The sequence below is a fragment of the Cibotium barometz genome, chromosome 54 (assembly GCF_041138505.1).
Source record: "Cibotium barometz isolate CiBa-2024 chromosome 54, ASM4113850v1, whole genome shotgun sequence".
NCBI lineage: Eukaryota > Viridiplantae > Streptophyta > Polypodiopsida > Cyatheales > Cibotiaceae > Cibotium > Cibotium barometz.
The window spans coordinates 1479267-1501714 of NC_141099.1; the positions used below are offsets into that span (position 1 = coordinate 1479267).

At 44.2% G+C, this 22448-nt stretch overlaps 1 protein-coding gene across 3 annotated transcripts in view; it reads left to right on the plus strand.

Moving 5' to 3' along the window:
* Window positions 1-6665: 6665 nt before the first annotated feature.
* GCP4 (GAMMA-TUBULIN COMPLEX PROTEIN 4) overlaps window positions 6666-22448 on the plus strand; it is a 155837-nt gene continuing 140054 nt past the window's right edge. For 2 of the 3 annotated variants that reach the window (XM_086789781.1, XM_086789783.1), the window contains exon 1: window positions 6666-6927. In XM_086789781.1, the coding sequence (XP_086645907.1) occupies window positions 6770-6927 (158 nt within the window). In that variant the 5' untranslated portion in view covers window positions 6666-6769. The remainder of the gene's footprint in view (window positions 6928-22448) is intronic. The other variant, XM_086789782.1, reaches the window with a different exon arrangement.

Here is a 22448-nt window from a genome sequence, read left to right on the forward strand (position 1 = left end):
GGAATGTGCATAAGGCCTAAGTGACTTAATCTCTCACTATCAGGATGGCTATCAAGCTTGCTATGAGCCCCAAACCATGTGTGGCCATCTCCAAGAAAGGAGCCATGAGTCCATGTAGATGTTCAAGTGTTGAATGACTAAAAGATCCCTACAATGAACCCAAGGCCCTATTCATAGTAGTCTTGTTCATGGCCGATTATTTACATATTTTTAACCTTAGCTTGTGCTTCATTACAAACATCCCTTCCCCAAGATTTTATCCTCAAAATCGTACAAGATATCTACAATTCAACATAGCCTCAAATGAAATCAATGGGAAGTGGTGAAGGTCCCAAATATGCTCTCCAAATGTAAGGAAGTCCATGACACTTCATCTCCAATGCATATGTGTGGGTCTCAAAAAGTATCCATGTCAAAGTAGTATGAACCCATGAATCCATAGCATGAGCAATGTAGAACTAGACCCTTTAATGAAAGAAGTATTCTTGAAGCATAGTGGACTGTTATTATGGCAGCCCATGTAGATATCAAAACCACTTGCAAATCTCTCATGAAAACACTTCAAAATGAGCCCCAAATGACATGTGCATGATGCCAAAGCATCTACATATCATAAACTACCATCATAGCAACCATTAGAGCTCATTGAAATCATTGAAAGACTCCCAAAAGTGCCTCTGCCAAATCTAAAAATTCCAGAATGCACATCTTCCATTATATCAAATGGTCAAACCAAATCCTCGCATAATAGACCTTGTTGTTGCACATAAGAAAGTGGTTTTCATGCATCCTTATCCATAAGTAATTCCACTTAAGTGTGAACATCCCTCTCATAGATGAATCCCACCACTGGGGTCAAATGGAAATGTATCCTTTTGAAATGTTGTGTCATCCACAATGTGACCATTATTCCAACCACCAAGGTCAAAAAGGCTAACCATGGAGCCATCCATTCTTGATATGGACCCTAATCAATCTAGTTCAGGAACTTGAAGCTCCAACCCTATAGGGGAAGGAGTAATCCTTCCTAGAACCACGGCCATAATGATAGTAGTTACATTAGCAGCTTTTGGCTTAGCTAGCTCTCAAAATACAAACCTTGGAATGTTTGGAATAGCCTAGAGGCCTACCACATCTTCACGCTTTGTAGCATTAAACCCTAGTAGAAGCAATGTAGGGGGTTCCAGGTTCAATTTTTCCATTGGGGCTAGAACAACAACCCAAGCCACTAGAGTCGAAGAAATAACCCAAGTTGCTAGTTACACTATATAGTAGGAATCCTGTATATAAATATTTTTATAAATAAATAAAGATTACACAGTTAACTCATCTTAATACTCCTAAAATAGCTCAATTCATATTAAAATTTTGTATGGAGGTCGAACTCGAGTCTTGCTTTACATAATTTTTTTGAAGGAGACCGTGTAGGTTAAAGAGTCTTGAGTGTAGGCCAAAATGTGGTTGAAAATTATTTATTCACTTTACTCTCATTAATGTGCACAAGCTTGCACATAAATACAAAGCTTGCTCAAAATTGTGAATACCTTCCAAAATAATTACTTATGCACGCCCGCCTCAATCTTCCAAGTCCTTCTCACCTATATAATATCTAACAAACAATTTGGTAGATTCAATACATATTTCATAGGCAACAAACCATCACCACACACATGTTTATCATGTGTAAGTACTCCATGAATCATGCTTCTATGTATAAACCAATTGTAACAAAACATTGGAGGCCCCAAGCTTAGGTCAATGTGCACAAAACATATATATATAATGGCATCACCCATAATATTAATATAATTTGGAATGATAAAAAATAATCCAGGAGTCCCTGAATTATTTAAGAGCATGGAACAATAATTTTAATAGGGCTTAAAATGCATTCTCATAACACTAACAAAATTTGGTAAATATATGCACGTATAATGTCTAGTATTGGATTTTGAATCTCAATGAAATTGCTAGCAATATACTTCTTTTAGAAAATGAGATGGCACAAGCATTTAATACCGTACACAGTATAAAGTTAGATAAAATCAAAGTCCATACTTCATGGACGCGACATCTCTCCTTCGATTTTCCCACTAGTTTTCTTGTAGTATGAGTGTCTCTCATGTTGCAAGAACACTCTCTCCTTGTGTCTATTGTTCATAAGGAACATAACAATTCTCTCTGTCTTGATTGGGTTTGACCCTTCCCGCTCTATCTCCATCTATACTTCTCTCTTTTGGTTGGGTTTAAAACCCCTCTCCCTCTATCTCTCTCTAGACTTTATGTGATTACTTGAGTACTTTTGTCCTACTAGATGTTTTACATGTGTGTATTTTTTGCATGGCTAAAAAAATACCTCTACAATCGTGAACGATTGCTTTGATTATACTCGTGTTTTGTGGAACTAGGTATAGGGACAAGTTGAGCTGCTAGCTTGATGGTGGAGGGGGGGAATTAGTCGTATAGGCACCGGTGGGGCTGTAAGGGTTTTTTTTTGGGGGGGGGGTTGTGCTACAGGTGGCGCATTGGGTGGGCGTAAGGTGTATACACCAAATTTTGTTAATGTACATATGATCCATGTTCACCAAATTCTATTAGTGTGCAATTAAATAAAACCTTGGAAATCAAAAGGTTATCAACTTTTTTTTTTTGCAATTTCTTCATGAGACAACACCCCCCTTCTCTACACACCTTGGCCTCCTTTGGCTTCGAGAGACGTCGCATCCCCAAGCTGTGTCCTCTTTGTAGGAAAGCGCAAACCAAAGAGAGAGAGAGAGAGAGAGAGAGAGAGAGAGAGAGAGAGAGAGAGAGAGAGAGAGAGAGAGAGAGAGCCTTTTGCTTGTAGCTCACGCGTGAACTCCTAAAATATAAGAAGGTTGATTTCGTTTACCTCTATGGGGTGAGTCAAACTTTGCAAATCCTTTCAAACGATCTTCTTTATTAATAAATTAATCAGAGGGAAATATTCTTAGGTGACTGATTTAATTTATACCTACAACTTTGAAAAATATATATGGTGCTAACCTGATTAAGGATGCCCTAGTTCAGGGGGCATGCCTCTTTATCATGGAGGTGGAGGGGTAGGCACCGGTGGGGCTGTAAGGGGTTTTTTTTTTGGGGGGGGGGGTTGTGCTACAGGTGGCGCATTGGGTGGGCCTGGCAAGTTTGATTACCATTGCAAAACGCGGATACCGTGTTTAAATATAGATGCTATGGATGCTCTTTTCTCGCGGTAACACTCTTTCCAGAATACAAGACTATTCTAGCAAAATTATATTCTCTTGATTCTGGGTTCATTTCATCGGGAACCCTTTGACGGGTTGTAAGGTGTATACACCAAATTTTGTTAATGTACATATGATCCATGTTCACCAAATTCTATTAGTGTGCAATTAAATAAAACCTTGGAAATCAAAGGTTATCAACCTTTTTTTTTGCAATTTCTTCATGAGACAACACCCCCCTTCTCTACACACCTTGGCCTCCTTTGGCTTCGAGAAATGCCGCATCCCCAAGCTGTGTCCTCTTTGTAGTAGGAGAGCGCAAACCAAATACACACACACAGAGAGAGAGAGAGAGAGAGAGAGAGAGAGAGAGAGAGAGAGAGAGAGAGAGAGAGAGAGAGAGAGAGAGAGAGAGAAAGAAAGAAAGATTTTATTAGAGAGAGAGAGAGAGAGAGAGAGAGAGAGAGCCTTTTGCTTGCAGCTCATGCGTGAAGTGCTAAAATATAAGAAGGTCGATTTCGTTTACCTCTATGGTGCGAGTCAAACTTTGCAAATCCTTTCAAACGATCTTCTCTATTAATTAATTAATCAGAGGGAAATATTCTTAGGCGATTGATTTAATTTATACCTACAACTTTGAAAAATATATATGGTGTTAGCCTCATTAAGGATGCCCTAGTTCAGGGAGCATGCCTCTTTATCATGGAGGTGGGCGGTGGAGCATGTCCTAGATCTGGAGCTGATAAGGTGATCATGGCCGACGGGGGGGTCGAGGGTGTCGGGCATGCTGGAGAGAGAGAGAGAGAGAGAGAGAGAGAGAGAGAGAGAGAGAGAGAGAGAGAGAGAGAGAGAGAGAGAGAGAGAGAGAGAGCCTTTTGCTTGCAGCTCATGCATGAACTGCTAAAATATAAGAAGGTTGATTTCGTTTACCTCTATGGGGCGAGTCAAACTTTGCAAATCCTTTCAAACGATCTTCTCTATTAATTAATTAATCAGAGGGAAATAATCTTAGGTGACTGATTAATTTATACCTACAACTTTGAAAAATATATATGGTGCTAGCCTGATTAAGGATGCCCTGGTTCAGGGAGCATGCCTCTTTATCATGGAGGTGGAGGGGGGGAGTTAGTTATATAGCACCGGTGGGACTGCAAGGGTTTTTTTTTGGGGGGGGGGGTGGGGGACTTGTGCTACAAGTGGCGCATTGGTGGGTGGGCGTAAAGTGTATACACCAAATTTTGTTAATGTACATATGATCCATGTTCACCAAATTCTATTAGTGTGCAATTAAATAAAACCTTGGAAATCAAAGGTTATCAACCTTTTTTTTTGCAATTTCTTCATGAGACAACACCCCCCTTCTCTACACACCTTGGCCTCCTCCGGCTTTGAGAGATGCCACATCCCCAAGCTGTGTCCTCTTTGTAGGAGAGCACAAACCAAATAAGGGGAGGACCAGAGAGAGAGAGAAAGCCTTTTGCTTGTAGCTCACGCTGTCGTGACGTGGACGGTGTCGTTGGGAAAGTGCGAGACTTCTAGCTGTGAGAGTAGCTTCTAATTCCCAGCAAGGAAACACACACACATAACTCTCCAAGGAGCATAAGACATCTCCATTTTTGTTGACATATACATGTGACCATTCTCATCACATATACCATATAATGCCAATTCCATCATTTTAAAATGTCTCTTGATCACCTGAAAACCTGCTTTCGGATTCCAACAACTCACAAGGCAAAAGATGGCACATGGAGCATGTACAACATATTCATCTGTCTTTTAAAAAAAAATCACCATGTCTAACAATCCAAAACCAAATGCCTTTTTTATTCCATGGTTCTTCAAAACCATATATACTTTCAAAGGTTTCTAAAAAAAAAACTTCTATACGATTTTTTTCAAATCGTTAATAACATCAAATAAGATTTCACTTATCTGAGGCAAAAAAAGCGAATTTTTCTTTGTTTTTGCTATTTCCCATGTACTGCAGTTTGCGCCAGGATCAGAAAGCATCATATAATGTGTAATTTTTTCGAAGATCCTCTCCTGTAATAGCTCTCCATTCACTCATTAATTCTAATCCCTAGAAGCTGTATACAGTAGGTGCCGTTTTGATTTTAAAATCACTGGTAGAAGACGCCCTGGTTCTCATTTTCTGCACACACCAACGATATGGGCCCCCCCTCTCTGGTTTCTCTCTCCTTCCCGCAAGGAATTCGGGCGCATGCCCTTTTGCAGCTAAAATTTCGTATTTCCAAAGTTCCCAAAAACACTTGCGCCACCTTTTTTTTACATTAATTTCGGATATCTTCTTTTTTGTTACTACCACGCAAGCTGCCGTCTTCACTACCTTCTATACATGTGATATATCTACTCCTCTAATGCATATGCTTGGACCAAAGCTGCATCAAACATCATATACATATCATAAGTCTACTAAAGCATGCATCATGCTTGCACTCCCATAAGAGGTAATCATTGACTCGGCCCATCGATACCATAGAGAAGCTACTACACATCATGCACATGGGTAGCCATTTACATCATTTACATAACCCTTTGGCGAGCCACTCATACCATCATTTACATAGCCACGCAGACCATGTACATAATTGAGTGTTTCCAACTTACTCATGAAGTCTGAGTAACAGCAGAACCACCACCACCACCTTACTCACAAGAGCCATCTTGAAATAGCTCTCACTAGCATAGTTGCCACTAGGTTCACCATCCATGGGCATGAAGATATTATTGAAGGGATCATTCTGCCTATGAGGATACACAAAGACTTTGAATGTGTGCAGCATCTTATTGAAGTTCTTCTTGTTTTGCTCATTCCGAGTAAGAACTGAAATCATGGCATTCCAAGACACGATATCTCCAAAGGGTATTCTTCAAAACCAATCCTTATATCATACATGCTCTCACATTTCCATACATGTTGAGAAGGGTGTTCCCTACTGCAAGGTCTACCATAAGGATAAGGCTCCATAATTCACACCACACTCATATACAAAAGCTTCGAGACCAAACTCAGCCTCGTCTCGTCTTATTGAACCTCATTTACAATATGAACATATGTACATGGGCATCATATAATGACTCAAGTCATGGCACTTAATCCCATGCATCTGGATTTGCATTTAATGGCCTCATATGCATGGTTTCACACCATAGACGTGCCATGGCACGACAACGCGTGAATTGCTAAAATATAAGAAGGTTGATTTCGTTTACCTTTATGGTGCGAGTCAAACTTTGCAAATCCTTTCAAACGATCTTCTGTATTAATTAATTAATCAGAGGGAATATTCTTAGGTGACTCATTTAATTTATACCTACAACTTTGAAAAATATATATGGGTCTATAATCGATCAAATGTAATTGAATCTACCAAACAAAAAAGCAAGTTTAAAAATCTACCATACAAAGATTTTAGAGAGTGGTAATAAACTTTCAAACAACGATAATAAAATAAATCTACCGCGAAGAAAAAAATGCAGGCAAGCAACACTTGAGACACCCGCGCGTGCGCACGAAGAAGATGCTACACGAGCTGCTTCTGGCGCTGGTGGGTTGCACGGGAGACGTTTTCGTGGACGCTAGGGAGCAGCTGCTTGGACAAGATGAAGCAGAACAAACAACACATGACTGCATGTTTCGCCTCGCTCCCGATCTGACCTTCGTTCAACACTCCGAGAGGTGAGAGAGCTATTACTCGCTATTTGGAGCGCCTGCGCTCATTCTTTTCTGCACATCTACACTGCTGGGTACCATAAATTCAGCACCCCTTAAAAGATGTTTGCATACCTTGTAAGTATTGTAATTCTCCTTTCAGTCTTTGAGTTTGTGACCCTCATAGTCTTTTGTATCAACACTGACTGCTGGACATGTCATCTCCAGCATTTAATCTCCTTCTTTATCCCATTTTATTTCCCCCTTTATGCAAATGTTTATCTGATGTTATTAGGGATTTTTCTCATATTTTTTCAGCTATTTGTTGCATTTTATCAGTTGTGGACATTTGTCCTCCAGCCCTACAGGCTGATTGGCTCTACAGATATGTATATAAGCATGGACATTGTTCGTTCATAATTCAATCAATACTTTTCAGTTTCTGGCTCAAGTCTTGGCTGTCTACTCTCTCTAGTGTGTGATCTCTATTTGCCTTCACTTCAGAGATCTTGTGCTTCTACAGATCAGCAAGAAGAGTTTTTAGCCTGTGTTTTTTTTTCCTTTGCTCCCTTGGTGGTTGCGTTTTGGAGATCTCCTTCAAGCACACATCAGTGCTTCTCTTGGCATTGATTCTAGGCTATTTTCAGCCTCTTTCCTTCATCCTGGTCAACCCTAAAACTTGCGCTTTTTTTTTTCTTTCTACAGCCCCCTTTTTCTATGTTATTCATTCCCAGCCCTCTCTCTTGCAGGTTAATGAAAGTCACATTTTTTTTTTCGGGCGTTTTGTATTCTGTCCCTACCCCGCACTAGTGGCAGCATTGTACACTTGCTCTATTAGCCTTTCCCTCCCTTACTTCATCGCGCATCGGGTCGGCTTCCGTCTTCACCCGTGTGCCTTGATTTCCGGCAGGAGTACAGTTCTACATCTTTCTGTTCTGTCCTTGAGATCATTGACACTGGCACCTTGTAGATTGTTGCCACATGTATCCAAGAAGGTGGTCTTTATCGGTTTAAGGACTTTGGTGGCTCTTTGAATGAGTCCCAATCTCATATGTTGCAACTTCTTCACATGGTAGCTCATGTGGATACAGGTTTGTGGCATGCTCACTACGGGCATTTGAATCATGCTTCTCTTCAGTTGCTGTCTTCTCAACAGATGGTCGAGAGTATTCCAGCACTGAAATCCTCCCACTCCACTTGTGTGGCTTGTCTTCATGGCAAGCAACTGTCACGATTGTGACGTGTTTATATATCAGATTCTCTCTTCATTGCTGATTACTGTTGCAGATGCAAAGAGTTACCAGCCAAAGGGAACCCCAACCCTCGACTGGTTGCGACTCTTCGTCAAAGGATGTACCTCTTCATCGAATAGCCACATCTCTTCGACGAATGGTTGTATCCCTTAGTGAATGGTTGTGCCTCTACATCGACTAGACACATCCCTTAGCCTAAAAGTTGTACCCTTTCGTCTAAGGTCATGTCCTTTCATCAAAGGACATGCCTCTTCAAATGTGTCTCTTCATCTCCTATATAAGAGACCTATTGTACTCAGTTTAATAACAACAAGTCAATTCAATCTTGTCTCAAGTGTTCTCCTGAAGGTTCTTGTTCTAAGTTAATTACTTAAGTAGTAATTAGTACACAATATGCAGGATTAACAACATAATCCTCACAGTGGTATCAGAGCAATTTTTTTCCTACCCGTGGGTTGTGAAGCCCTCACCCTCTCCGCGGCACTCCCTCATCCACCTCTCCTCTCGGTGTTGTATGGAAGAAGCAGAGCGATGGTGGACTTGGCGTGAATCCTTGCTTGTAGTAATGTAAACAAGTACACAAGGTCTCACACCCATATACACGTATTGTGTGTATAGCAGAGAGGGACCCCTGTAGTATTTCCGGAATGCCCTCCCTCCCTGCTGCCGGTGGCGTTCGCAACATGGCAGGAACTGCCCCCTTCGCTGCTGACTATGGAGCCCCCCTCTCTTCGCCTTGGTTGCTGCCAACAGGCGCTCTTGTTTGCTGAGCGTGGCTGCCTACTATATGCTGAGCGTGGCTGAGCGTCACCTCCACTCATACTTTGTGTGCTACTATATGCAGTAACTGCTGGTTCAACACTGTTCGCAGCGACCCATTCGGCGATCAGCCTTCAGCGTCACCTCCACTCGGCGATTCAGCTTTCGAAGCGTCACCTCCACCCGGCGACGGCCTTCGAAGCGTCAACCTTCAAAAAAAAACAACAATACACAACATTAATGAGTGTACTGCCATGTGGAATTAAAAAAAAAAAACTCAACCAAACCCAACAGGCGTGCGTAACCGGCTGGGCGTGCGCTGGCCACCCGTTTGGGATTTGCTGGTGTGAACAAGCCACCGTGGGCGACTCGAAAACCACCACCCGGCTGTCAGGATGTCGCCTAGTTCTTACTCGCCTCCTTCTCTCCAGCGAATAGGCGCCCTTCTTCCTGGCTGTTCGTGGGTTTTCCTGGCTTTGCCCACATCACATACTTTGTGTGCTCTTATCCTCTACGTGCATGCTTCATGGACCACTTCCCGGAGGAACCCGACATGCACATCTCTTACCTAAGTTACATCGACGAGATCCCCGAGGCTGTTCTTCCCGAACACAGCCCTCCTCGTGCCCTCACTCCGGAATCAGTGCCACTACCCGCCGATGTTGGGTGGATTCCAAGTCTTTCAGCCTCTCCTATCCCAGCATCCCCACCGCATTCATGTCAGCAGCCCGCATGTGACCGAACCCGACACTTGGGCGATTTGGACTATCTTCCTCACCTGCGAGCCACTGCATCTTACTCATTTCGAGTATTTTTTATCACGGTACCCGCAGTTGGCACACTTTCTTCCAGAGTGCAGTGTGGATGGCTTACGCAATGTCTCCTCCACGCGCCCTCCTGTGACATTTTACTGCGAGATCTTCGTCCCCGACCATACTCCATTATCTCCAGTGCCCAGTTCTTTGGAGGAAGCCAATGCAGTAACTTCGGAGGACGATCCCGACGAAGTGGAAGATCCCGACTTCGCATACGAGGACCCTATTACTGCCTCTCCAGCAGCTATTCCTGCCATTCTACATTTCGGGTGGACCTTTCCTGCTTCACCACAGTACTCTCTCTGAGTGCTTCAGATGTCGACGTCGCACGACAACGTGCCACCCGCCGATCCTCAGCTGGAAGCCTTGCTGATGACTACTCTCCAACAACAGATGGAGGATTTGCAAAAGGCATTTTTCGACGGAATGGCATCAATGAGATCCCAGATGGAAGACATGCAGCAGCGGCACCCACATCAGCGCGAGGGATGCAGGAAGTCCCAGCGAGCGCATCGTTCGCATTCTCCACAGTCATCATCATCATCCTCGGTGGGCCAGCAGGACGATCCCTTACCTCCTTCCGATCCGACTGCCGAGGTAGACAATGCTGAACTTAAACTTTTATATAAATTAATGACCACAGCACAAACACGGAAGATGGACATCAAGTTACCTGAGCCCTACAATCGCCGCTGTGATAAGCGGTTAATCGATCATTGGCTCTACAAAATGGAGGTTTACTTCTCGAATACTGAATTGCCCGAGAACAAAAAAGTAGCATTGGCCAGTATCCTCTTGAAGGATACCGCCTTCCTCTGGTGGCGACGCAGGATTGCAGATGGCAAGTCTACTCCAACGTGGGATAAATTCCGGCGTGCTCTTCGCAAGGCTTTTGAGCCTGCAAATGCGAATTTTCATGCCAGGTCTTCTCTCCGCCGCCTGAGTCAAACTGGCTCCGTGGCCGCGTACATCTCCGAGTTTCAAAAATTGGCTCTGGAGATAGAGACACTCAGCCCCTCTGACCAGCTTCACAGCTTCATTGACGGGCTTGAACCCACAATCCAAGACGAAGTCCATAAGTATAATCCTGCCACCCTGGATGAAGCAATCTCGTATGTCGAGCGCATCAGTGATTACCGGCGTCCTCCCAAGAACTTTTCCTCCGGCGCTCGTTCCTTCCAGCGGAATCGATCCAATGGGACTAGCCAACCCCAGCGTCCTAATTCTGGACAACCCAACTCTCGGCGACCATATTCTGGACAACAGTCCTTCCGGCCGCGATTTTCCGGGCAAACTTCCGCGTCAAATGCAGGATCCTCTCAGACCGAATCCTCTGGCAGCAGCAGAAACCGAGATCGGTCTCGACAGGACCGTCGCAACAATGAACGGCGCAATTTCAAGCGAGAACCCTCTTCAGGACAGCAAACCTCTTCATCAACTGCCCCTTCATCCCAACCTAGTCGCCCAGGCCTCTGCACAATTTGTTCTGGCGATCACCGGTGGTATGAATGCCCTCAGCGTCCTAAACCCTCCAACACTCGGCGCAATTCTCAGGTGGACAGTTGTCACCATGCTGATCATGACCCGCCTCCTGTGAAAGACAAGAACAAACAGATGGCTTGTTCTGTTCGCGTTTCAGAGTTTGTCAGTACCCTGATGCTTAATGGCCAAAGTACCAACCCTGCTCCGGTGAATCTATCCAAACAGGTCCTTAGTCTTCTTGGCTTCATTGGCGACCATCCCATCAATGTGCTGGTGGACAGTGGCTGTTCCACTAATTTTGTGGGCACTTCTTTGGTTCATAAGCTTCGCCTACAGACCCGACATTTTGTGGATGCTTTTCAAGTGGAGCTTGCTGATGGTTCCTTCCTTAATTGTAACCAAAAGGTGCAACAGCTCCAGTTCCAGATTCAAGATTACCAGGATCACCTTAATTTTTCAGTGATGCCGTTGTCACATTATGACATGATATTGGGACAATCTTGGCTGTATCGATATGATCCGGTGATCAGCTTTCGTTCCCATTCAATCCAATTATATCATAATGGTCGAGAGCTGGAACTTCATGGCCTTTTCAGTGCCAAACCCATCACCATTGTTTCTGCCCTGCAAGTCAAACGTCTCGTTCGCAAACGTGACAGTGCAACATCCTTGGTCATGTTACGGGAGATTGAAGCAGAAACCAGTGAGCAATCTCAAGCCTCGTCATCAACTACTGCTTACTTGGAGCAACCCTTCTTCAGGCCTTTTCGGGATTTGTTTCCGAATGATCTTCCGACGACATTGCCTCCTCGTCGTCCTGTGGATCACCCGATTGATCTTATCCCAGGTCAACCTCCTCCAACCCGAGCTCCATACCGTGTTTCTTACTCTGAATCTCAGGAGATACAAAAGCAATTACAGGAGTTGCTGGACAAAGGTCACATCCGTCCCAGCAAAAGTCCTTTCGGAGCCCCGGTTTTACTTGTCAAGAAGAAGGATGGATCAATGCGGCTTTGCATTGATTACCGTGCTCTCAACAAGCTGACAATCAAGAACAAATTTCCTTTACCTCGCATCGATGAATTGTTCGACCAACTGCTTGGTGCTAAGGTGTTTTCCAAGATTGATTTAAAGTCCGGCTATCATCAAATTCGTATCCGTAATGGTGATGAATACAAGACAGCCTTTCGGACAAAATATGGCCATTATGAATTCTTGGTCATACCTTTTGGGTTAACCAATGCCCCGGCCACTTTCATGACCCTGATGAATGAAATTTTTGGGCCATACTTGAATAAGTTCGTGATCGTTTATCTTGATGATATTCTGGTTTTTAGCCGATCTATGGTCGATCACAAAGAGCATTTACAGATAGTCTTTGAAGTACTACGCAACAATGTGCTGTACATCAACAAAAAGAAGAGCGAATTTTTCAAAAACCATGTGGAATATCTTGGTCACATCATTTCTGCTCATGGGATTGCAGTAGATCCTAAGAAGATTCAGGCGATTGTGGATTGGCCTTTGCCCCTCACCATTTCAGATGTTCGATCTTTCTTGGGACTTGCTAATTTCTATCACAACAAGGTGCATAGATTTTCGGAGATTGCTGCCCCTTTGACAGAACTGACAAAGCTGGACAAACTTCAGTGGTCTTCAGAAGCTGAGCAATCCTTCAATGATCTCAAGCATGCCTTGACGACAACCCTGGTCTTGGCCATTGCAGATCCCACTCAGCCCTTTGATGTAATGACAGATGCCTCAGATCGTGCTTCTGGTGGAGTTCTGATGCAGAATGATCGTGTCATTGCTTTTGACAGCAGAAAGTTTTCAGCCATTCAAAGTAGGTATCCTGTGTATGATAAGGAGTTTTTGGTAATCGTACATGCTTATCGAACATGGAGACATTATCTTCTTGGAGCAGATTCAGTTGTACGTACAGATCATCAATCTCTGACGTATATTTTCACTCAGCCTGTTATGAACTCTCGACAAGGCAGATGGGTTGAATTCTTGGCTAATTTCCACATGATTATTCAGTATGTTCCTGGTCTTCAGAATGTGGTTGCAGATGCCTTAAGTCGCATGCCTCGAGCCATCAATTTTGCCATCACAGATGTGCAAATGGAAATCCCTGCTTGTTTCAAAAATGAATATTTGACGGATAGAGATTTTGGAGATGCGTTCCGTGCTCTCAAATCTTCTAATCCCAGTCCTGCAGAAATGAACATGTTTGCAGCCTATATTATCATAGATGAGTTGCTGTTCTTCTCTGACCGCATTTGTGTGCCTCACAATACTTCATTGCGGAAGATTCTTATTCAAGAACATCATGAAGTCCCTTATGCTGCTCACCCTGGTATCAACAAGACATATCGACTTTTGTCTGCTACATACTTCTGGCCTCAGATGCAGCAAGATGTTATCAAATTTGTCAAAGCTTGTCATTCATGTCAAACAATGAAAGCCTCTCGACAACTTCCTCAAGGGTTACTTCAACCATTGCCAGTTCCCAATGAGAGATGGGAAAGTATCAGTATGGATTTTATCACCACCTTGCCTCGTTCATCCAAAGGCAATGCTCAGATTCTTGTGGTGGTTGATCGATTTTCCAAAATGGCACATTTCATTCCTTGCAAGAAAGCTGCTTCAGCCCCAGACGTAGCGTCTATTCGTGCAACATGTCTTCAAATTGCATGGTTTACCAAAGACCATCATCTCTGACAGAGATCCAAAGTTCACTGGACATTTTGGACGTCTTTGTTCAAATCTCTTGGCACGAATTTGTTATTCAGTTCAGCCTATCATCCTCAAACAGATGGACAGACTGAAAGAGTCAATCAGATTTTGGAAGAAATGATTCGACATTACATTCAATTCCGTCTGGCATCATGGGAAGATTATTTACCACTCGTGGAATTTGCTTATAATAATTCCCATCATTCAGCAATTGGATTAACTCCATTTCAAGCAGCATATGGACATACTCCTCTTGTGCCTACAAACTTTGTTTTACAACACAAAGTGGCGTTGGCAGATCAGTTGGTTCAGGAGATGCAAGATGTGCTTGTACAAGTTCGAGATAAATTGGTCCATGTGCAACAAAAATATCAAAAACAGGCCAACAAGAAGGAGACTTGGTCTTATTATATGTGGCACCTCACCGCTACAAAACAGTGAAGTCAGTTTTTCCAAAGTTACGACCTCGCTTCTATGGGCCTTTCAAGATTCTTAAGAAAAATTCAACTGTCAGTTATAAGTTGGAACTTCCACCGTCATGGGGAAAGATTCATCCGACTTTTCACATATCTTGGCTCAAACAGTATATTCAAGGAGATTCGCCTGTTCCAGACTTATCTTCTTATGTACCAGAAATTGAAGATAACCATATTATCCTTGTTCCAGAAGTAATACTTGACGTAAGACAGAAGGAAACAAGAAGAAAGTTGACTACAGAATTTCTTGTGAAGTGGATGGACTTGGATGAGTCTGATTCCACTTGGCAAACAGATGAAGAAATGCAGCAGTACCCTAACCTTCTTCAGGAGTTCTTCGACAAACAGATGTCTATCATTTGATACATGGGTTTTATTTTAAATGGGAGGGAATGTCACGATTGTGACGTGTTTATATATCAGATTCTCTCTTCATTGCTGATTATTGTTGCAGATGCAAAGAGTTACCAGCCAAAGGGAACCCCAACCCTCGACTGGTTGCGACTCTTCGTCAAAGGATGTACCTCTTCATCGAATAGCCACATCTCTTCGACGAATGGTTGTATCCCTTAGTGAATGGTTGTGCCTCTACATCGACTAGACACATCCCTTAGCCTAAAAGTTGTACCCTTTCGTCTAAGGTCATGTCCTTTCATCAAAGGACATGCCTCTTCAAATGTGTCTCTTCATCTCCTATATAAGAGACCTATTGTACTCAGTTTAATAACAACAAGTCAATTCAATCTTGTCTCAAGTGTTCTCCTGAAGGTTCTTGTTCTAAGTTAATTACTTAAGTAGTAATTAGTACACAATATGCAGGATTAACAACATAATCCTCACAGCAACACTGAGATGCCTTTCCTCACGAGGCTTCTCATCGGGCTTCTCATATTTTGGAGCTCATTCATATGGACCTTTGCGGTCTTATGCGGACTACTATCCAAGGAGGAGCCAGGTACTTTATGCTTATTATTGATGATAACTCACGCAAAGTTTGGGTTTATCTCTTGGCAGAAAAATCTCAAGCTTTCTCCCGCTTCCAAGAGTGGGTGACTTTGGTCGTAGAGATTGACCACACAGAAGGTTCGACAAGTCTACTCCGACAATGGAAGAGAATTCATCTCCAAATCCTTCCATAATTTTTGCTCACAAAAAGGTATAAGCCGTCAAATTTCCACATTTCATACTCCTCAACAAAATGGTGTGGTTGAACGCAAGAGCAGGACTGTTTAGAAGATGGCCCGTTCCATGCTTTCTTCTTCTGATCTTCCTCTCTCTTTCCAGGGAGAAGTTGTGAGCATTGCTGTTTACATCATCAACCATTCACCTACAAAGGCGGTTTCTCATACGACTCCAGAGGAGGCTTTACTAGATAGAAACCTTCCGTCTCTCATTTCAGGGTTTTTGGTTATGATGCCTATGCTCATATCCTTGATTTTGACAGATCCAAACAGCATCATCATTCTTGTAACCTTGCCTTGATGAGTATAGTGATAGAGTCATATGAGCCTACTACAGCTAAAGAGGCTCTTGCTCTCTATCGACAGGTTGGGGGTCAAGTGGGTCTTTAAGACCAAGTTTCATGCTGATGGATCTCTAGACAAACACAAAGCCAGATTGGTTGCAAAGGGGTACTCTTAGATTGAGAGAGTGGATCATGAGGGAACTTTTGCTTCTGCAGCCAGATACACCACCATCAGGACAGTTCTTGCTCTTTCTGCTCACACGAGCACTGGCCGGTTTACAAACGGATGTCAAGTCTGCTTTTCTTAATGGTGACTTACATGAGGAGGTATATCTCAACGTTTTCAGGTTCTCGAGCATGTGGGTAAGGTGCATAAATTGCACAAAGTCCTTTATTGCAGACAAAAATCTCTATGTCTTTGCTTAGGATGCTTTGCTCGGTTTGAATGTCTCATATGTTGATGATTTATTGATCACTGGCTCACATCTTGTCAAGATTGAACAGCTCCGCTCAGATTTAGTTCTCACCTTTGAGATTTTTGATTTAAGACTTCTCCACTACTTTCTTGGGATGGTCTATCAATCTTCTGATGGAGTGTTTCTTACCTAGTACAGATATTTGCAGCAGCTCCTGGAGACATTTGGGATGATCGAGTGTCGTCCAATTTCTTGTCCGATGGATCCTAACTCCAAGCTCTCCCGTGATGATCCCTCTCCCCTCTTTGAGGACAGTACACAGTACCAGAGGCTTGTTGGTTCTCTTATTTATTTGACTTACACTAGGCCCAACATTTCTTACAATGTCAGTGTTCTCAGTCAGTTTTCTTCCGTTCCTCGACATTCTCATTGGTAGGTTGCCGTGAGGGTTCTTCGATACTTATTTGGTACCTTGGACTATGGTCTCTCTTTCAGAGGAGGCACTGAGCTTGTTGGATACTTTGATGTTGATTGGGTAGGTGATAAGGATACTTGATGATCCACTTCTGGTTATTGCTTTACACTTGGTTCCGGTCTTATTTTCTAGAGATAGAAGCAGAATACAATTTCATTATCTTCTACTGAGACTCAGTACCGTGCTTCTCTGGATACCTGTTGTGAGCTGTTATGGTTGTTCCAGATGTTGAGCAATCTTGATGTACTCTCGGATTCTCCGATTTGTATTCTTCTTACGGACAGCCAGCGTGCCTTGAAAGTTGACATTGGCTCGAACTTCATCCTTCCATGGCAAGACCAAACATATTGAGGTTCACTTTCACTTTGTTCGTGAGCTGGTCGCCGGCGGCATCATTACACTAGAGTATTGTCCTTATCAAGACAACCTTGCTGATCTCTTCACCAAACCTCTTCCTCGAGATATTATTGATTAGCATCTTACCTGTATGGTAGTTGGACCCTCGTGCTAGAGTTGAGAGGAGGTGTTGGACATGTCACGTGCATCCCGCAATTGGATGCCACGTGGACATATCTAAACAAGAAGGTGCAGGACTTGGAGTGGAAATTGGTCCCATGTGAGCCCAGTCCGGGACGAGTCAGCTAGGGTTCCACTCTATCCGTCTGAGGTCAGGTGTGCATTGTCCTGCACATGAAGCAGTGCTAGTCCGTGCTGTGAGTCTCCCTTTGGAATGATGTCAGGTGATCTGTGTATCTGGTCTATGACCGGGTATCGGACATCTGTAGGTGCATGTAGAGAAGGGGCCAGCTCATAAGGCTACCCCAAGGCAAGGCATTGTGCTCTTGTTGTGGGCACGGGGGAGGTGTAGAACCACCCCCAAGGGGCCGAGAGGGCCCCAGGCTGTAGCCTGTGCCCACCAGCGTTGGCTTGGGCAGGAGGGGTTGTCGGCCAGCCCTATGGCCCATGGATAGCCAGCTGATTGGGCCCTAGGCCCTAGAGAAGCTATCGGCCAACTATGGGACAGCCCAGACAACCAGCCGAGTGGCTGCCCAACAACCAGCTGGTTTGCTTGGGGTGGCCAAACCATACATAGTATGAAAACGTTGGAATATTTGGGATTTATTGCTATTTTGTTGGTCATGAGCATTTTATGCTGCTGGCCGACCAGGGTTAGAGAAGGGTATATAAACCCAGCCAAGAAAACGATGGAGTTATCTCATTCTTCACAAAGGATTGTTGCGTGCCAAGGACCAGGACAGCCAAGGGGAAGCTCTAGTCAAGGTGAACATCGAAGGTCAAGATTTCCCTTTCCAAGGCAATGGAATTGGAGTTGGACCGCCAACTCCAAGAACTGTTGCAATCTGGCTTCATACGTCCCAGTGTGTCGCCATTTGCAGCTTCGATCCTGTTTGTCAAGAAGAAGGATGGGTCTTCTCGATTGTGTGTCGATTATCGAGCACTCGATAAGCTGACTATCAAGAGTAAGTGCTCCAAGTCCTGGTTCTAATCATCTTTTCCTTGGCTGCCCCTTCTAGACTAGCTCCAGAGAATGTCCATGGCAATTCTTACACATGACATCCCCCTCTGCCAAGCTTGATGACGGGATTCCAACCTGTTCTTGGATGACTGTCATCATCCCATTCTATTCCCGAAGTCCCTCTGTCATCCATCCGTCTCTGGCAACCCTTTTCCCTGAAAACCCAGCCCGGTCTCCAAAACCACTCGGACTCTGAATAAAATCTATGCATCTGTTCCATCCAGTCTCCAATCCGTTCTTGCCTTGACTCTGAACAGTGTCTTGGTCTTCATTCCTGAGAAATGAGTCTGGCACTCTCACTCCATCCCTTGGAGGATAATCCTCCCTTGGGACCGTTGCCCGAGAACCTATCTGGCTCACAGGACTGCCATCCCCTCTGGCTTTGTGGAACACCACCAACAAACCTCGTGGGAGCTCTTCCCGATCTTGTGTTCCTTGCCTTGGGCTTCGTACCCGTGCACTTTCCTGTACCTTGGACCTGTACACCATCATATGGGACTGAAACAGCGTTTAGCCTTGCTGAGCCTGATGCTCTGAAGCTCTGAGAGTCTTCTTTCAGCCCTAAACACCACTTAGAACATGCTGATGCAAAAACGCAGACAGAAGGGAGAGTAGAGAGAGAGATAACTGGAAATTCAGTATATTCATATGGTACAAAAAGGTACCCTAAGTCTACAGCCATAGGCTGCCTTCTTGAAAAGGTGGAAAACACCAAAATAGTCCTACACTAAGGACCCACTCCATAAGGGAGTGAATGACTAACTCAATGAGCGCATGTGCCTTTTATAGGCCTCTTGAATCATTGGAGTGCTGGTCGACTGGCATATTTCTCCATAAATGCTGAAGCGCCTGCAGCCGCCTTCCTCTGGTACAGTCGACTCCCTTGTGTGCAGCCGACAGCACCCTTCCTTGTCTGCCATGCCCTGCTCCAAGTCCAACACTGCCACTTCTGCACTTTATGCTCCAAGTCCTGGTTCTAATCATCTTTTCCTTGGCTGCCCCTTCTGGACGAGCTCCAAGGAATGTCCATGGCAATTCTTGCACATGACACATTATCAGTGTTGTCGAGGGCATCCGACTTGATCCGGCCAAGGTGGCTGAGATTGTCAATCGGGAAGTACCACAGACTACGTTTGACATTAGATCCTTTGTGGATATATGCTAGGCATACTCCACCCACATAGACAAGTTTTTTGATCTCTCGGCGGATCTCACCGACTTGCCAAAGGGTGTCAAGACTAGAAGGCAGTGGATTCGAATGACTCCACGAGCATATTAGAGGCATTCAAGAACCTCAAGGTGGCTTTGTCAGAAGTGCCTTCTCTAGCGCTTGCCTGGTGGGACGAGCCATTCCAAGTGATCACCGATGTGAGTAACATCGCAATTGGAGGTGTATTACAACAGAATGGCCATCCAGTAGCTTACATGTCTCGTAAGTTACTACCCGTAGAAAAGAATTACAGAATCGCAATTGGAGGTGTATTACAACAGAATGGCCATCCAGTAGCTTACATGTCTCGTAAGTTACTACCCGTAGAAAAGAATTACTTGGTCTATGATCGAGAACTCCTAGCAAGAATTCAGGCCCTGAAACATTGGAAACATTTTCTTTATGGCCGTGAATTTGAGGTTCGCATTGACCATTAGGCATTACGCTGGATTCAGACAACGCCAAGTACACAGTGGAGTGATCGACAGGAAGATCTTCCAGCAATTCGGTGGTATGATCGAGTATTGACCATTAGGCATTACGCTGGATTCAGACAATGCCAAGTGCACAGTGGAGTGACCGATAGCAAGATCTTCCAGCAATTTGGTGGTATGATCGAGTACCTTCCAGGAAAGGCCAACCCAGTGGCCGATGCTTTGAGCAAGAAGAGACAAGTGACTTTGATTCAGACCACTAGACTTGACCTTGTTGGTACGGGACTAGACGATTTAATCAGATGAAGGTTAGTTCAGTATCTTGACCTCGTTAGAGAAATTCGTTAAGAAAATATAAATGGTGGAATTGTCCCCGTTTTCCGGGCAGGGAAAATTTTCCCGGTTTCGGTTTTCGGAATGACCACCAGCTTAGTCTCGTGCGCCCGGACATTCGAGGGCGAGGCCCCGAGTGAGAAACCCTGTCCCGTCTAATCTTTATACAGACCAAACCACAGGTGTCACAGCTTTTAGTTGGGATACATTTGTCCATGACCTGAAGACTAGATTCCTCCCACCCCAGTACATGACCGGTCTGGCAGATGAGTTCTATGGACTCAGATAGAACGGATCCCCAGTGCTTCAGTTTTCTGGAAAGGTTATTACTTTAGCACAGCAGTTAGGGTTATTTACGCAGGCCAAGATGGAGCAATTTATTTGTGGATTAGATCCTAACATTTGGTTCACAGTTCGTAACTTTGAACCCAGTACATATGACCGGGCTCTGACTCTTGCTCAGAATGAAGAAATGAAGATGAACGGAGGCAACCCCAGCAGTCATCCCAGTCCAGTACCAAACCCCAGCAACAGCAATCCGCTGCACAGCCAGGGAAAGGTAATGCATCTTCTAAAGATTCTAAGAAGGACGGCAATGATAGCTCCAGTTCAGAGGGTAATAAAGATAAAGAATCTAAGCCTAAGAAAACCCCCGATGAAAAGGCTAAAGCAAGCATTACTGGAGGTTATCTTCCTCCAGAGGAGCAAAAGAAGTATCAGTCAGAAAACAGATGTTTTTTCTGTCACATCATAGGGCATGGTAAGAAGTATTGCCACAAATGGCAAGCGGAACAAGCCGCTAAAGCCCCTTCTGCCACAGTTGCCACAGCATCCCCAGCTCCTCCAGCCCCACCTACTACCATCAATGCAGTTCAACTTTTACCCTCTATGCATCCTATGGCATCAATGGTATTTGATGCTAAGCAGGAGGGTGAGAGCGATGCTGCACAGAAAAGCCTCATCCGAGCTTATGGCTCTACGTAGGGCCGACAGTTTGTAGTCCTTTTCGATATGGGCAGTTCTGAAGACGCCATCTCTCCCCAGTTGGCTACCAAAATGAGTTGCACATTAGTCCCATATCATCTGGATGTGGACGTGTTTACACCTGGTCTCCACACCCACATTTCTTAGAAGGCATAGCAATTTGCCTTTGATGTTCACAAGGCCTCATTCCAATGAGATTTCATCGTCTCGCCTCTGTTGGGGTGTGACATGATCTTAGGAATTCAGTGGTTTCGTCTGTACGAGCCTATTCCCGATTGGGAGCAGGACACTTTTACTATTTGTAAAGGTTTTCTTGAGCCTGTCATGATTCGTGGGGATAGAAGCATTCTTGGCATCCCATTGATTTCGCATCTCCAGGCCTGACGAGCTATCCGCAAGGGAGCAGAAGGAGCACTACTTTATGTTCGTGCTCAAAGAGCCTCTACCTCATCGGTAGCATCCATCTCATCCTCAGTCCCTCAGTTAGCAGACTTCCTGTCCAGACATCAGGACATTATGCTCAGGGACGATCTCCCACCCAGTCTCCCACCCTCTCGCCCTAAGGACCATCATATTGATTTGGTCCCTGGATCAGATCCTCCTAGCAGGTTTCCCTATCGTCTTTCCAAGACGTTAGAGGGTGAGTTAGAAGAACAGTTATCTGAGCTTCTTCGAGCCGGATTTATTCAGCCTTCTTCCTCACCATTTGCTACACCTATCCTATTTGTCCAAAAGAAGGACAAGTTTGCACACCTTTGTGTAGATTACAGGGCATTAAACAAACTCACCATCAAGAATAAGTTTCCTATGCCAAGGATAGAGTACGCGTTTAGACGGTGCTAAATTTTTCACTAAGATCAATCTCAAGAGTGGTTACCATCAGGTCCGCATTTTTGAAGCTGACATTCCAAAAACAGCTTTCCGGACAGAGCGTGGTCACTACGAGTTCGTAGTCATGCCTTTTGGGCTTACCAATGCACCCGCAACCTTCAATAAGATGATGTCTAGGATTTTCGCAGTCCACATTGGGAAGTGTGTTTTCATATTCCTTGATGACATACTAGTCTTCTCAGCCATTGCGGAGTAGCATGAGAAAGATGTGGAGAAAGTCTTGCAACTTTTGCGAGACAATGAGCTCTACATAAATGCCAAAAAGTCTGTCTTTGGTGT